The following is a 17,066-nucleotide window of genomic DNA, read 5'->3' as shown; positions in this document are numbered from 1 at the left end:
TCGCATGAAAATGAAATTCTAATTTAAAATAAAAAAAATATATAAGAAAATGAAAACTGTATTCATCAAAGTCCGACAGATTGACCTTACATATTAATCCTCGGAATGAGACAGGTGAGAAAAATTAATGCATGGATTTGGACCATACGTTCCGTTTATCAAACCAATCACTTCATGAAAACTCAAAGCAACAATAAATAATAATAATAATAATAATAATTAATAATAGTGTGATTCCTTGCATCAGCCATCAAGTCATCCACAAATCAATCCCCCCCAATTGCATGTGGTATTTTAAGGTAGCCATGAAAGCTTATAAATTGATATCCAACCAAAAAATAAAATAAAAGGAAAGGAAAGGTGAAATCTGCTTATACGACATCAGTTCGGTTAAACTTAGAAAAAGAAAATGTCAAAAATTTAATACTAAGCCATCGTATGCTTATTAGAGTTTCTAAACCCCTAATCATAGGAAAGAAAAGTACATATATCTACCATCTACATTCGTCAGGAACTTGAGCTGGATCGATGGCTAGCTCAACCACTGTTCTTAGGTCATCCCAGTTTCCATTAACGAAGAAATCATCTTCAATACCTGTGTTCCGAAAGCCCTGGTAAGCTGCTGTAAATGAAGCTTCAGTTACTGAATCATGTTGACCACCCATAAAAAGGTGATTCCTTTCATGGTCAACTTGGTCTATGGTGACAGGCTTCCTTTCATTTCTTTGAACAAATGAGTCTCCAAAACTTACATCCTGCTCAGTACTGGTTTCAGATTCAAAGCTGCATGATTTTGAATTTGAATCACAGTTAATGGATTTTTGTTCAGTTGCTGGTACTGCAGCTACGCACTTTTTGTAGGATGGGATTCGTTTCAGAATTCGACAGAGTGTCCAAACCTCCTGCATAGCCACGAAAAGAGTCAGCTGAAGAAATTTGAATTTTCCTTCCTTGGCAACTGAAATAAATACTCCTTGCATTTCGAACTATTGAAGATCGGTGTTCCCTATTGATTGCAGCCTTTAAAGGTCTCTTCCACAGTTTGACTTCCAAAAAAGAAGAGTTCGAAATTCGTAAAAAAAAAAAAAAACCCTTAAATTTTGGTGTCCATACACTGCTATTATCATCATGAATGCACTGGCCATCACCTCATTAATTAATTTCATTGATTTATAAATTTCAGCAATGGGTACGAGTGAGTCTCACACGTGAAATTATATTTAACTTATGTATTCAACATTCTTATTATTTTAGGGTAATTAGTATTTTTATGCATAAAAAAGTATAATTTAAATATTAAAAGCAATAAAAAAAACAAAAAATAATATATTTATTTGTAAATATCTTAATCTAAAAACTAAATTGGTAAATAAGATTTTAATAATAGTTTTTATATTATTTTCTAACACACTTCAAGTGGGTTAATTAGAATAAAAATAATATGATTTGAACTTGTAATTATTTGATTAATAAAAATTTAATATTATATTAAAAAATTATTTAAATTTAAAAATTTAACATATTAGATGAGTGATTTTAAAATGCATCACATTAACTACAGGTAACGAGGTTAATAATTAATTAGAACTCCGTAATCTTTAGGGGGAATTTCCTGTGGCAGCATAAAAAAATGGTGAGCATACTTATGAAAAACTATATTGATGAGGAAGGATGTGGATTAATTTTAGAAAACTTACAGCTTCTTGCGCAACGTTCCTAGCGTTGAGGGGATTTGTAGTCCTCCCGTTTGGTGGAAGGCGAAATTCATGCATCATCCAATCAGTTTTTGTGCCTTTTCCAGCACTTCCCCGGTAGTAGACCAAGCATTTCTTGAGACCGATGCACTCATGTGTTTCTTTGTCTGAATATATGGGCTTGTCAATACCAGTGGCCTTCCAAAATCCAGATCGTGTCACCCTATTAGGTCTTACGCTGTTCCTGTACTTTCTCCCTCTTATGCAGAAGAAATACCACTCTTTGTCCTCTGCAGTGCTAACTTAACAAGAACAAGAAAACAGAAAGTTAGAGGCCAAGCCAATGATATTATCAGAATGTAGGTGAATTAAAATATGCAGTTATCTGCTAATTTAAATCATAGCTTTACACTAAAATCTGAAAGCAGATTCTGATCATGGAGGGAAACAGTGCAAGATTTAGATACTTTTATTTTTAAATTACATTTTTATATACCTGCTAATACAGGAGGAAATTAGTATTAGAATTATGAGCTAACAACAAGGCAATATCGCGATTCTAGCACGTTCTCTGCTTCTCTTCTAGTGTCCTTTTTCGCAAAATTTTCACCTCATCCCTCAATTATTTTTTCCAATTACAAATGAATGTCTTGCGTAACTAAAAGTAAATGATTCATATCCGGCCACATGGCAGGATATCGACTGATATCCGGTAGAGCGGCAGGAGCGAGTTGCAGCCATATATCCGATATCAACAAATCCACCATGGGAACCTTTTTATGCTGCGCGCAGTTTCTTATTCTTGTTGCTTCTTCTTGTCAAGATGGACAAGCTTATGTTTTAAACATTAGAAAAAAGGAAGATATAATGGATCGGTTTGAGATAACTGTAGTGACTCCAAGGTTTTTATGATCCCTCGATAAGAGATCCTTCTATACCATACATCATAGGAAGGTTAAAAAGACAGCAAATATAAAACTTTCGAGGTAGGGTTGGATTGCCTTGCAAAAAGCAGACCTTACACCCTTTCTCTTCTATGTACTAACCACGGATAAATATCTCAATAAACAAACAAAATGATTTTAAAATATCTAATTGCTTAACCAGATATCGTTCCTTTCAGTCAGAGACCCGTTGAGATCGATCATGCTGAAGTTTCGCAGCTTGACACACCTGAAGTACTATATTTTAGGTATGTGCTGTTTTCTTACACAGTAACCCTGCTTATATACATATATGTCATCTCAAGAAAACATAATATGCCTCTAAACAGAAGATTGATTTTGGATACCCAAAGAAAAGCTCTAGTTTTGTGCATAAAACACAGATGTGATTGCTCACAACTGAAAAATGAAAGAAGTGTACTTCTGTGGTTTCTCTGTAGCTAATTAAAACGAGAAAGTCATAAAAAGTGATGACCTACGTATATAGCTGTGCTTTTATAGTTGATGGAGGAACATATATAAACAGTATACACGTAAAAGAGCACATCTTACTTGGAAGATCCCATGGATCGTATTTGTAGATATCAATCTGTTTGATGAGTTCAATACCAATTCGTTTCTTTTCCACCTTCCGCCGCAGATAGAACCCAACAAGCTCTTCATCTGTGGGGTGAAATCGGAAACCCGGAAGTATCACTTCCTCATCCTTATCATAATTATCAGAACTAATACAGCCACTCATCTTTGTCACGGCCTCCATCTCTCTCTCTCTCTCTCTCTATTTCTTCTCTCTTACACCATATATAATGATATTTAGCGCGGTGGTCTTCAAGTATATATATACATATACTGTGTTCGGTGAATGCTTGCGTCGTGTGCTTAGTTGGTCAAGGCCATGACTTTGATTATAAATTAAGGGTACATAGCTAATAAGGGAAGATGATCAGTCTTGGAAGAAGTCTGCTAATGAATCGTCAGCTGATAATGATGGCTCATAGAAACATGTTACTGGTAAATGTTGCAGAGAATCTGGGGTGTAAAAATTAGCAAGTGACATGGGACTTTTTTGGAAAGTTTGAAGTCTCATCAGATATTGAACCAATAAAAGTCTAACTTAAAGAGAGACCCTTTGACTATCGAAAATTGGGTTCCTAATTTACTCTTTGTATTTAGGAAAATTTCAACCAAGCCATCTCATTAATTTGGAAAGCATATATTTAATTTAATTTTTAATTTTTTTTATATATATATAAAAGAAAGCCACCCTGGGACACACAGACAATTATGTCTAGAATTAAGATTGGCAAATTTCTTCGTCTTTTTTTTTCCTTTCTTGGAATCTAATAATTAATGCATCGTGATATAAATTTTTAGCCCCCTTTGTAGACCAGGTAATTTCCCACTTCAAAACACTAAAATTCCTCTTGTTCTTTTATTTTTGTTTTTATTTCTATATATATTTAGGGTTTGACTAATTATATACTTGAAGATTCTTTTCATTCTTGCTTCCATTGCTCCATGTATATACTCCCCCATGTATTTCCTGAAGACAACAGAGAATAGTTAATTATTTTGATAAAGATCACGGCTTTAGACTTTAGTGGTTTGGTTACACTATCATAACTTAGAATTTTAATAACAATTGTTCCATAGCTATACTAATATTTAAGTAAAATATCATTGTGTGCGCGCACGCGCGCGTGTGTGTGTTACCGCACGATTGCTGATAAAAAAAACACTGCAAAAGATATATAGTAAAGGTGATTATAAAATGCTATTATATAGTGTGTGTGTGTGTTATTTTATTTATTAAAGTAAAATTTTTAAATAAATAATATTAAAAGTTAATTTTGTTGTCGTGTTCGATATTAGAGATTAGAGTAGGTTGTGAAGTTTATTTTCAACCATAGGCAAATTAAAACGGTGACTTCTACTCCGTTTCAATTTAATTTTGTGGGCCTGCTTCATGTGGTTTTATACGGACTATACCGATTATATTATTTCATGTCATTGCCCTAATAATATTAAAAGTTATCATTAAAACTAAGTTATTTTTCCGATTTGATTGAAAGAATTGACTATCTACCCGTAATTATGATAACGCAATTCACTGCACTTATTAATCAAATTTCATGCACGTTGTAATTAATTCTTTTATAATCGGCAGCTTATTCCATCATGCAAAACTATTGAATTGCTTAAACTTATTATTATTATTATTATTAACACGGGTATGCAAGCAAGCACATCTCAACTAATTTTATAAGTCTTGAAATTAACTATTATATAAGATTTTAATAATCCTGAAATTTGTAGAACTAGAACTAATAATCTTTAAAAAACAAATATAAAACCTGATTAATTAAGTTATACATGTCAAGATTGACATTGCTTAAATTTTAAAAATATGAGAAGGAACTTGGATATATATATATATATATATATATATATATATAAATTAAAAACGAGATTCTAAGAAAAATTTAGACTATATATTAAAAAGAAAGGATAAGATACAAAAATTCTAATCACAATTTTGATATTCAAATCAAGTATTTAATGGTGCTTATCGTAACTCTTTAAGACTTAAATTGGGTGATATAGATAGGTTTTAATTAGATGTTCATTTATAATTAGACTAATTTATAAATTAGAAATTTCTTATCATCACTTTCATTTGGATTTGAATATATGAAGATATATGTTTTTAAATATTTTAATATGTATTTTATATTATTATTTAATATATTTTCTCGAGTAAAAATTTATAAAAATTAAAATTTGAATAAATTCAAATTACTTTATGCAATTAAATACTTCAACATACAAACTTAAACTAAAGATAAAATTTTAAAATATTATTTATATTATTCTCTCTAATATTATATGTAATATAAAGATTTAATTTTAGTGTAGACAACTATCCATGGATCAATACACTTACTACCAGGGAAAATAACAAAGTGTCTTGTCAAAGTGAGAAATGGAATATATGATTTCTTTTTTCTTTTGTAATGAAAATTACTAATAAAGTTCAAAATCTTAGTAAAATCAATAAAAAGAATCAATGCATGAAAATTAAAAACCTTAATCGACAATGAATCAGGGAGTCGGACTGCTCCTATATGTATTTGATTGTAAACTCCACACTTCCATGATGGATCGAGCTGCAGTACTGGCTCTGTGAACTCTAGAAACTATGAAGTGCTTAATTATGTGAGCATGACTTTAATTAGACATAAAACTATTTTAAAAAATTCCATATATATTAGAAAATTTCAAATATTAAAATAGATTCATTTTTTTTATCCATTAAACTTTTTCAATATTTCTTCTCAAAAAATCAAAATATTAATATTAAATATATTAAAATACAATTGATGAGTAGTTAAAATAACTCTTTTTTTCATTGGAAATTCCTAGTATTTTGAATTATTTTGTATTGAAATTGTTATATTTTTCAATGAAAGGAAAAACTTTTCTTAATTAGCAAATATATATCCCTCTATTGAACCAAATTAACTTATCAATATAAAAGTGATACTTCAGTATTACGGACTGAGATACTCTCAACATCAGCACCGCTGGCATTATTCTGCGTATAAATATCAAGTAATCAACAGTAATAATCATAAATATCAATATTTATCATTAGCAGCCTTTTCTTTTTCCTGCCTTCGAATTGTTAATAGCATTTAACACATTCACTTCAGGTGAAAACCGAATGTATTCGGCGGTTTTCATGTTTTGAATGTATTCGTGAATGTTTGGTGCTGTAATAAAATATTAATTTTTAAAATATTTTTTATTTTTTAAAATTTATTTTTGACATAGTGTATTAAAATATTTGAAAAAAATTAAAAAAATATTTTTTATTTAAAAATATATTAAAATAATATTTTTTTATTTTTTAAAATTTATTTTTGACATAGTGTATTAAAATATTTTAAAACAATTAAAAAAAATTATTTTAAAAAAATTGATTTGAAACATAAGAACAAATAGGGTTTTTTTTATATTAAAAAAATAAAAAATATGTAGTTTTGTTTAAAAACTTAAAAAGTTATATTAAGTTTTGATTGGCTCTAGGAAAATCTATTGGACTTAATTAAATTAATTTTTATTTAATTTAATTTCAACTTATATCAAATATTAAGGATATAAATTATTTTAAAAAATGCTTTTTGTATGGAAATGCATTAAAAAGACATGTATTTTTATTTTTAAAATTTATTTTTAATATAACTAACACATGAAAATAATTTCAAAACATTAAAAAAATAATTTAAAGTTAAAAAAAATAAAAACATAGCCATACTGTAATAATAAACTGAAGTTAATGAACTGATAACTACATTAACAAGAAGACGAACAAGTAAGTAATAACACTCCAAACATTGTTTCAAAAAGACAAAAATACTTGACTTGTCTTTCTTTTCAAAATTAATAGGGTTGGGAAAAGTGACAGGAAGAGAAAATGATAGCTTGCTGACTTTAAACAATAACATTATAATTGATGATAGCTTAATGTAGTGGGATTAATAGATTAGCAATATTATAGATTGTTTTTTTAAATATTTTTTATTTGAAAATTTATTAAAATAATATTTTTTGTTTTTAATATTAGTATATTAAAATAATTTAAAACTAAAATAATATATCTTTCAAAAATATCTTCTAATGTAATCCCAAACACCGCCCTTGGTACGGGGACCAATTCGGATTTCATAACAGATTTGAATAGAAAGAACTTTGAAATCTTCAATATATAAGACGAATTGTAAACTTCGAAACATATATATTATGATAAAAAAAAAATATATCTAAAATCCCATGTCATATTGAGAGCATATTTTATAGCGTGATAAATAATATTTTTTATAGTTTTTTTAAAAAAATATATGAAAATAATATTTTTTATAATTTTTTATTTTTAATTTTAACATTTTAAAACAATAAAAAAACATTAATTAAAAAACTAAAAAATCAAAATTTTAAAAAATACTGTTCAACTACAATCCAAATAATACCTAACATATAAAATTGGTAGAAAAGACTCATCTTCTTTGTACATATTTTGAATTTTATTTTCCCTGCACATGCTTATTGAATATATAAAAATCTTCCGTAGACTTATTATATTTAATGTTATATAAAAAACCGTGTAAATTTTTTTAAAAAATCTACCATATTTCTATCTACATTAATATATATACCTAAAATATTTTCTCTCATTGATATATATGTTAGGGATATTTCTTATTAATTGGTGATCAATTGAAGATATTACAAATAATCTATATCTATAATAAATGATACATGAAAAAATGAGAATAAGTTAAATATATTAGTACAAAATAAATAAATCATCCCTTGAATTACTTCAATAAATCTTATAATTTATCTTCATATTTTCCTCCATTGATTTTTATAATTTTAAAAAGTTAATTTATAAATTATGTATTTTATAGTTTCAGTATTGTCTTTTATGCAACGCTAAAAGATAGCTATATTTATACATTTTGATTTTTAAAAAAGGAATTATTCATTATATTTTAAGTTATACTTTTTTTACTCAAAATAAAACCAATGGATAATCTCTTAAAAATATGTACCAACAAAACTAAATTATCATAAAAACTGATGTGTCAATTTGTAAGTGGTAAAATGTGAATTTAATAAATTTAAATAGTTGATTTCTTATGATAAAAGTTGCCACATATGCTTTCATGAAAATTTTATATAAATTACTATTTTTTAAATAATTATTACTCTAAATTTTATAATAGATGCTATATTTATTTATGTTAAAAAAAACAGACAAATTAATTATTAAGAACACTACTTTGGATGTAACTTATAGTATCTCTCAAATAAACAGACACAAATTAATTATGAGGTCTGCCATGCTTTCCATCAGTGGGTTAGAGTATTTTGGCATTTCACAGTAAACAAGAATAAAAAAAATTCAAGGTAGCTTCGGCACGAATATTGAACTCAGTCATGAAAAGCGTCTACTCATTAATTTTGGCAGCTGAATTTGTTGACCTGGTAGCCTAGTTAGAGTTTCAAGAAAAGCTAGTAAGCCAAATATCTCTGAAATTGGAGTGAGTCAACTATGACGAGCGTACTAAAATTGATCATTCAAAAAATATGAGAACGGACCGAGTCACTCAGTGAGGGACCATTATCCTTAATTTCAAAAAAATCTCGTGCAACCATATAGTATGTCATCTAATAATAAAAATTTGAGATCAAAAGATTTGCTTTTCTTGTAATTTCAGGTTCGAGTCATGTGGTTGCTAATATAATGGCCACTGAAGGTTTACATGATCGTTAATTTCATGACTCGTATGATTAGTCGAGGTGCACGTAATATAACCCGGACACCGACATTAAAAAAAATTCTAGTGCAAATAATTAGTTAAGTTATTTATTTATTTGATAGCAAGAATATCCTCACGCTAGTTTGGATGTCTATCAACCTTTTTTTTTTATTTAAACATTTAAAGATGTAACTATCACATTAATGCTGTGGTGTACTTAAAATAATTTAATAATTATTTTAAAAGTTCTAAAAAGTTTTAAAAAGAGAATTAACCTTTTTAACCACTAAACTAATCCTTTAAGATTTAATTTAAGTAGAGTTTTAAATTAAATTAAAAATGACCTGAATGATTCAGTGTGTTAATTTGAACCAATAAATCGGTCAAAATCTAATTTAAATTTTTTAAAATAAAATAAAATAATATTATTTTAAATTAATTAAAAAAAATCCATTCAATTCATGATATAAGTTTTAATTCAAATCATGTTTAATAACTTTTCAACAAACTTACCCCTCAAACTACCCACGAGGATGCCACCAAACTTGAATGCAAGTCAACTAAATAAGGAAAAGAATTTTCTTTATTTATATACGTGGACATTAAAAAAACTTAAATTGAGGAAAAAGTCAAACCCGTGATTTGAATTCGTGAGAGGAAAAAATCAAAAGAGTCTACTCTTCCTCCATCACTACAGACATTAGCTGACATGATTGGGCTTCTATTATTGTTTGCCCAATTCTTATAAATAAAATACCAACCTCATTTTGCCCCCCTTTCTTTTAAGCTCACTGTGACTATGTGAGTTAATTGATATCCCTAAGCCATCACACAAATCGAAACTAAATTTACTTTTTAAATGGGTTAAAAACAATTTATTTATATTTATCAAGAATTAAATTCTCTCATGCATTATTTGGGATTATCAAAATTTCTCAATGCTACCAAGTTTACAATAGCTATATCAATTTTAAATTTATAATTGATGGGTTAAAATATTTGGTTAAGAATTTATAAATAGAAAAAATCTGATCAAATAAAATGGATCTAGCAAATACGTTAAACTCAAAAAATTTAGGCTTGGTTAGCCTGAGTCTAGCATACAAGTCAAATCCAAAGAGCTTGGACTTGGTAGTTAGATAGCGTGAATCTGACAAACATGACAGATCTAAAAATGTTTGGACTTGGTAGTCGGCCAAGCCCAAGATAGCGTGGGTCTGACAAACATGTCAACCCAAAGAGCTTGAACTTGACAGTTAACCAAGCCTAATGAAACGTAGGTCTGGAAAATATGTCAAGCCTAAAGCATTTGGATTCAACCATTACCAAGTTTTAAGACTATGTGCGTGATCCTAGATGATCTCCTAAAATAAAAGTATTGAAGGTATGATAAATCATCATGCCTATCTATCTAAAATAATCATTTGTATTGATGTAATTATTTCCCTTTATTTATAAATGAACACAAAGTCTCTTCAAAAACCTATCATACTTACTGTCTCATTAATATATGTAAAAGATATTTGTCTCTCATTAATGCTGCCGAAAGCAGAAGAATTTCCAGTCTTTTCTTTCTTTGAAAACGATAAGGTTCACGGGTATAAATACCTCCTGAACTATCCAGGTAAGGGTTCATAACTTTTAATCTTGTAAGATAAACACCTATAGATTTTAGAGCATTAACCCACTTAAAATTCAAGAACAAAAATCTTTGTTCCTTGAATTTAAGGATCTTTTAAGACATTTATTATTTTTCTTATATATATTGACTTTATCATTGGAAGGTCTTTAAGCTACCCTATTGGGACTGTCTTTGTAAGTACTTAAATACCTGAACATATTAATTAACTACTATTCAAAACACTAAATAACATGTTATTTACATATCTTGAATTTTGAAATATCATCAGTGGCGCTGTCTATGGGAACATTTACAAAAATTCATATATAACTTTTTTGTTTAATTATTTTTTCTAATTATCATTATCAATGGCAATGGCAAATAATCAGGACACTCTTGGAATATGATAAATTATCAATCTCTCTGCCATAACAAATACTCCATTCCCCACACAACCAATCCTTCAATAACTTATAGAATAGATATAACTCCTTAAAAGCCCAAGTATTTAATACATTGTAATACACTTGAGAAAATAACAAAAACAAACCTTAAAGGAACCTACATCTTCATGTTAGGTTCCTGGGCTAAATAAACAAAACTTATAGCTAAAACAACTCTAATTAGAAAGACATCAATGAAATCTGGGACTTGGCCATCAAGAAAACTCTCGCTAAAGTTAATTTGTATCCCTCTGGACATGTTAAAGAAATACAAGTTTGATATGGCCAAGAAGAGCTTATCTCCTATTGTCTCCGTTAGAGACACAAACTCCTCATATTCAGACTAAAAAGCTTAGGAGTACTTCTTCAAGTTTTCCATTCTTGTATAAGAGTTTTGAACCTCCTATCTAGCTATCCTCGGCTCCTCTTTTAAGGTCTTCCTTGCCCCTTTAAGCTCAGCCACCTCTTTCTTCAGGTTATTTGTCTTTCTCTCTAAGGAGTCAATACGACTGTATGCCTTAACTAGCTTTTGCTCAATTAACTCTAAGACACAGGTCTAGGCTCTTATATGCCCTTGTAGCTTGGAGTAAGCAGTCTTGAGAGAGTTCATCTCAATATCTTGAGCAACCTTTTCTTTTCAAAGTTTGCATACTTTAAACTTATTAATACGATATTGCTTAATGAACTCCTTCATGGCTCTTTTCTCATTAGCCCATCTACTCTTGAAGTGGGCACATATTATAAAGTCTAAACAACAAAAGAGATAAGATAAGTTATCTCTTAAAATAGCATACAAAATTTAGTTTGTCATCTTACCTAAAAAGCCATGTGTCCAATAATGGCCAAATAACATTGAAAGCTTAGGTCAACTAGCCCTTCCATATCAGAATGAAAAGTGAGGAGTTTTTTCAATGTCTCAATCACATCCAACTCATTAGGTCCCAGCATGGACCTTCCTTATAGAATAGTCTCCATTATCCTCCTTTCTTCCTCACTTAAAGTGGGGAAATAGATAGGGACGTGATCTAACTTGAGATTGGAGAAGATATCCTATATCTTGGAGGGTGAATGAGCTTGATTGGAAGACCTAGAAACACTATATAAAGAAGAAATGATCTCCACATCATAACCTGATAGGATGGAGACTCTCATTCTTTTCCATCAGGAAATGACTTTTAGAATGACCAAGTTTGGTATTGGCACCTTGAGGCCTCTCGATATGAGGGGGGGAGAGAGACCCTTCTGCTGTCTCTTGACATTCCTCATCAGTAAGAAGGTCAGTTATAGGGATGTATTTAATCCTCAGCTTGGACAATGAAAATCTCCTCATTTGAATGGAAGACCTAACTCTTCGTCTTTGCATCAATTGTTGACTATCTTTAAAAGAAGAGTCGTCATTCGAAGAGGGCATAAACACGTGACTAGACATAGAAGGGATAGACCCACTGAATTCCATTCCAACAATCCCAGGTAAAGACCCTGCACAAAGAAATAGTTAAGGAATGAAATGTATTGAAATAAAAAAATATATATGAAAAACAACTACTCGAATATTATATAGCTTTTTAGTCATATAACTAATGTCATATTCAATATGAAGTTTGTTCAACCTGGTGCAAACCCTCTTCTATTTCAGCCCCAATAGGAGCTTGTCATTTACACCCATCATGGGTGTCCTCTAATAATGGGTATAGCCTCATATTGGACTATACATATCCTGAGGTCTGGTTAGGCCAGCAAACCTCATTATAACCCATTGCTCCTTTAATTTTTTTAAGCGGGTGGACTTTCCTCTTATGGTATTTTTTATTGGCCCATTTCATCTATTGATGAAAGTAAAAAAGCAAGGGATTGAAGGTCTTCCTTCAGTGCTACTAATCAAAATACTGCCTAAATACCCTGACTATAGGCTCCTCATTCAAAGTCCTCAATAACAAATGAGAACAAAATGGTCTATCCATTAGGATGAATTTGAGCATGACTGAGGTTGTAGTACTCAGAATATCTCTTATAAATACTTGTAAAGGAAACTAGTATCCAAACTCGTATAAGTATAGGGGCAGTAATTATAACATCACCCCCACTATATTTGATGGTGACTTGGAAAATATGGTCACTAGCTTTAGGGATGACCACTTTATAATCTCCTAGCTGACTAAAATTGGCTAGGGTTACTTGGTCCCAAGTCACCGAATTTTACTCATCATCCACAAGAGTCCTAGGCAACCTCAGTTATCCTCTTAGGTTTGAAACCTCATGAGGAACGTCCCCATCCCTTCTTCCAGTAAAAAAAAGGTTGAGCACAGTCACTCTTAGATTTATGGCCAATCCTTATGGCTGGAGATCTTCGACGAGCAATTTTAGTTTCAGGTTTAAAACTGAAAGCACCTTCAGGAGATATGTTTCCTTTCCCTTTTCTAAAATTCATAATGGTAGAAGGAAGAAGAGATTGAAAGAGGGTTTACAAAAATACAACAGAAGAAAATCTAGTTTACCTAGCCAAAGAAATCCCCTCTGCTATACAATAGCTCTTTTATTGTGTAAAATTGAAAATTTCTAAGTCAGGAAATACTGGAAAAAATGATTTGTAAAAGTAATCAAGGGTGAGAAGATATGAATGAATGACAGATGACATCTCATCTATAACCATAGAAGGGCCATAAACCTGTAATATTTATTGTGCGTTGTCGGCTGGTCTTCCTAAAATATTTCTGCTTCATTTTCCATAGAAAATCTTTTAGATCAACCAACAACTCCTCTTCACAAAGGAAGAAAATACATGTACTAACCAGCTATCTCTCTAAAAATTTCTTAAGTCTTTAATACAAGATTACATATTAAAGGCTTGGGGGGTAACTAATGAGTTAAAATATTTGGTTAAGATTTTTATAAATAGAATAAATTTTAACCAAATAAAATATGTTTGACAAATATGTCAGCCTAAAAAACTTAGGATTGGCGGTCAACCAAGCCCAAGGTAGCCCGGGTCTAGCAAACATGCCAGATCCAAAGGACTTTGGGCTTGGTAGTCAGCCATGCTCAATATAGTGTAGGTTTGGCAAACACGACAGACTTAAAGAGCTTGGACTTGGTAATCAGCCAAGCCTAAGACAGTGCGAGTTTGGAAAACATGTCAGACCCAAAGCATTTAGATTCAACCATTACCAAGTTTTAAGACTATGTGTTTGATCCTAGACGATCCCCTAAAATAAAAGTATTGAAGGTATGATAAATCACTATGTCTCTCCATCTAAAATAATCATTTGTATTGATGTAATGGTTTCCATACTTATTGTCTCATTAATATATGTAAGGGATATTTGTCTCTCATTAATTCCGCGGAAAGCAAAGGACTTTCCAGTCCTTTCTTTATTTAAAAACGACAAGGTTTAGGAGGTATAAATACCTCGTGAACCATCCAGGTAAGAGTTCATAACTTTTTATCTCATGAGATAAACTCTTATAGATTTCAGAGCATTAATTCACTTAAAACTTAAGAACAAAAATCCTTATTCCTTGGATTTAAGGCTCTTTTAAGATATTTATTGTTTTTTTCATATATACTGATTATATTATCATAGGGTTTTTAAGCTTCCCCGATTAGAATTGTCTTTGCCTATGTTTAAGCTTTTACCATAAATATAAAATTATTAAAATTAAAAAGATAAAATCTAAGTACTTGAACATATTGATAAACCACTATCTAAAACATTAAACAACTTGTTATTTACATATCTTAGATATTGAAACATCATTAATAACATGTCAAAATTAATGAAAATTTAACATTTAGTTATACCGTACTCATAGTTGTAAGCTCAATTCCACTTAAATAAAATGAAAAGATAAAATACATCTCTTTCACATATCTAAAGTCTCTATTTCAAAGAGAATTCACCAAGAACATACCTTAAGTAAATGTATGTTTTAAGCGGAGCCTTAATAAAATTTGAGAAAGGAAAACAAAATAGCCAGTTTATGTAATTAAACCAATCTATGGGGATTAGGGGATTTAAAAGTATATAATAGTTTAAGTGGGTACATATGAAATTATTTATATTCAATTTTCCTGTTTAATTCCACTCTTTTTTTCTCAAACAATTATTAAACTCAATTTATAGTTGAGTTTATAGAAGATTCGGGTTATGGGTTATGAATTCAGCATAGTAACTCATATTAATCCTAATTAATTAGTTTTTAAGTTAAAATAACATTATATTAATTTTTTTAAAATCAAATAAAATTTTAAACAAAACATAAATTCACCATGTCAAATTAGTTAATATCCGAGTCTTGAGATGACCCATCGATTTTTCTTGGTATCGTAAATGACGGGAAAATGAATTTTCAGCGAAAGCAAGCTTCTATGTTTACACAATCTTCAACTTGTTTAACCAAACGTGATTCAAATGGACAGAAACCAATCACAAACGAGTACGAGAAAACTTTTACATGATATCTTCTTCCACTTTGACGAGAAAGTTCAACGTTTTTTGTTTAATTTGGAAGGATGTGCATCGGGAAAAGTGCACGTGAGATGATTGCTGTCCAACCAGCTTATCGGAAGCATAGGAGAAGGAGTTACTGTCTGTTTCAACATTTTAAAAGTATTTAAAAAAATAAAAAAATTTGGTATTTTTAGATATTTTAATGTTATGATATTAAAAAAATAAATTATTTTAACATATTTTTAAGTAAAAAATATCTCAAATCTAAAGAAGAAAAAAAAAAAGATACTAGTATGCATAAGTTTTGCAAGAACTACGACAGATTTACTTCTTTAAAAAAGTACACGGCCAAATCATAGGTGTAAAATAAGTTAGATATGGTGTTAGTTTATTTTTTGTATTTTAAAAGTATTTTTGAAAATTTTTATTTTATTTTTGAAAATTTATTTTATTTTATTTTCAAATCGTTTTAATACGTTGTTATTAAAAATATATTTTTTTAAAAAAATTATTTTAATATATTTTTAAGTAAAATATACTTTGTTAAATAATATATATATATATATATATATATATATATATATATATATATATATATATGTCATGCTAGATAAAATGGAAGTAGCCATTCCCTAATCCCACATCTCCACCAACTGTTCTAAGATTTGAATATAATCTCTTTTTAGGAGAAATTTCAGGTTTGATCTTTAGTGAAATTGCATGCAGGTTCTTGAGAGTTTTTGTGATGTAACATGGGTTTTCTCAAAGGCTCAAGATCTAAGACCAACATTGATCTCTCTGATGACTGGTTCACGCCTTTATTGATTTGCTTCTTAATAGAAAAATAGGTACTTCACTTGTGTTTTCATGATTTCGAGAATTTTTTAGCTAAAATTAATCTGCTTTTTGATTTATTTCTGGACGAAATAGGTTCAAAAATCTGCTTCACATCTGCAACCACTGTTTTCCTTTTTTTCTTTAATTGGGCTTGATTCAAAAATTGCTTTGTAAAACAAATGTGGTTCCCATGCATTTTGAAAATAAAAGTGGAATGTTAATGTGCTTTTCTTGAGTTCTAAATAATGAAAGTTTCTGAAAAGTAAATTATTTTTTAATAGTTGATAGTATCATGGAAAATAAGTTGAAAATACTTTTCAGTGTTTGGATATGTCATGAAAAATGGGCTGAAAAATAAGTTGTTAATATTTTTTTTCAAGTTTTTTAAAATAATGAGGAACAAATCTTACAAATTAAAAAGTTAAATGAGAATAAAATAAAAAAAAAATTAATTTCATAAATTATCTCAAATAAAATAAATAACAATCAAAATAATAGAGATCAAATCTAACAGATAAAAAAGTTGAAAGATGATGAAAATAAAAAATACAATTTCATAAATTATTTCAAAAAATAAATAAATAACAATCAAAAGAATGAGGGCCAAATCTGATTGATAAAAAATTTCAGTTAAGAAAATGATCAGAGAAAAGCAAATAACAATCACAAAAATAAGGACCAAAATTAATATAAAAATCAAATTTTAAGGGATGAAATTGAAAAAAAAAATTCAAAACAAAATATATAGCAATC

The 17,066-nt window shown here is 29.3% G+C and overlaps 1 protein-coding gene across 2 annotated transcripts; it reads right to left on the bottom strand.

The window, feature by feature from the left end:
• Positions 1–344: 344 nt before the first annotated feature.
• Positions 345–3,544, bottom strand: LOC133694337 (transcription factor JUNGBRUNNEN 1-like). 2 transcript variants are annotated; one of them, XM_062115832.1, is made up of 3 exons: positions 3,191–3,544; positions 1,698–1,996; positions 345–902 (listed from the first exon to the last, which is right to left on the bottom strand). In XM_062115832.1, exons 1-3 carry the CDS (start codon positions 3,396–3,398, stop codon positions 492–494), a joined length of 918 nt encoding a protein of 305 aa, XP_061971816.1. In that variant the 5' UTR covers positions 3,399–3,544; the 3' UTR covers positions 345–491. The 2 variants fall into 2 exon arrangements, with proteins under 2 accessions (XP_061971816.1, XP_061971817.1); XM_062115833.1 differs by having other exon boundaries at positions 1,698–1,992.
• Between the last annotated feature and the right edge of the window lie 13,522 nt (positions 3,545–17,066).

The sequence above is a fragment of the Populus nigra genome, chromosome 5, assembly GCF_951802175.1.
Source record: "Populus nigra chromosome 5, ddPopNigr1.1, whole genome shotgun sequence".
NCBI classification, from domain to species: domain Eukaryota; kingdom Viridiplantae; phylum Streptophyta; class Magnoliopsida; order Malpighiales; family Salicaceae; genus Populus; species Populus nigra.
The sequence above is the reverse complement of the archived record's forward strand: the minus strand, read 5'-3'. Positions and strand labels throughout refer to the sequence as shown.

What these genes read in the sequence shown, in the direction of transcription:
- LOC133694337 (XM_062115832.1), bottom strand. Translation starts at nt 3,398, where the DNA reads ATGGAGGCCGTGACAAAGATGAGTGGCTGTATTAGTTCTGATAATTAT. An exon ending in CGATCCATGGGATCTTCCAA is followed by an intron (nt 1,997 to 3,190) that starts GTAAGATGTGCT and finishes GTTCTTGTTAAG; the next exon opens with TTAGCACTGCAGAGGACAAA. An exon ending in GGAACGTTGCGCAAGAAGCT is followed by an intron (nt 903 to 1,697) that starts GTAAGTTTTCTA and finishes GTGGCTATGCAG; the next exon opens with GAGGTTTGGACACTCTGTCG.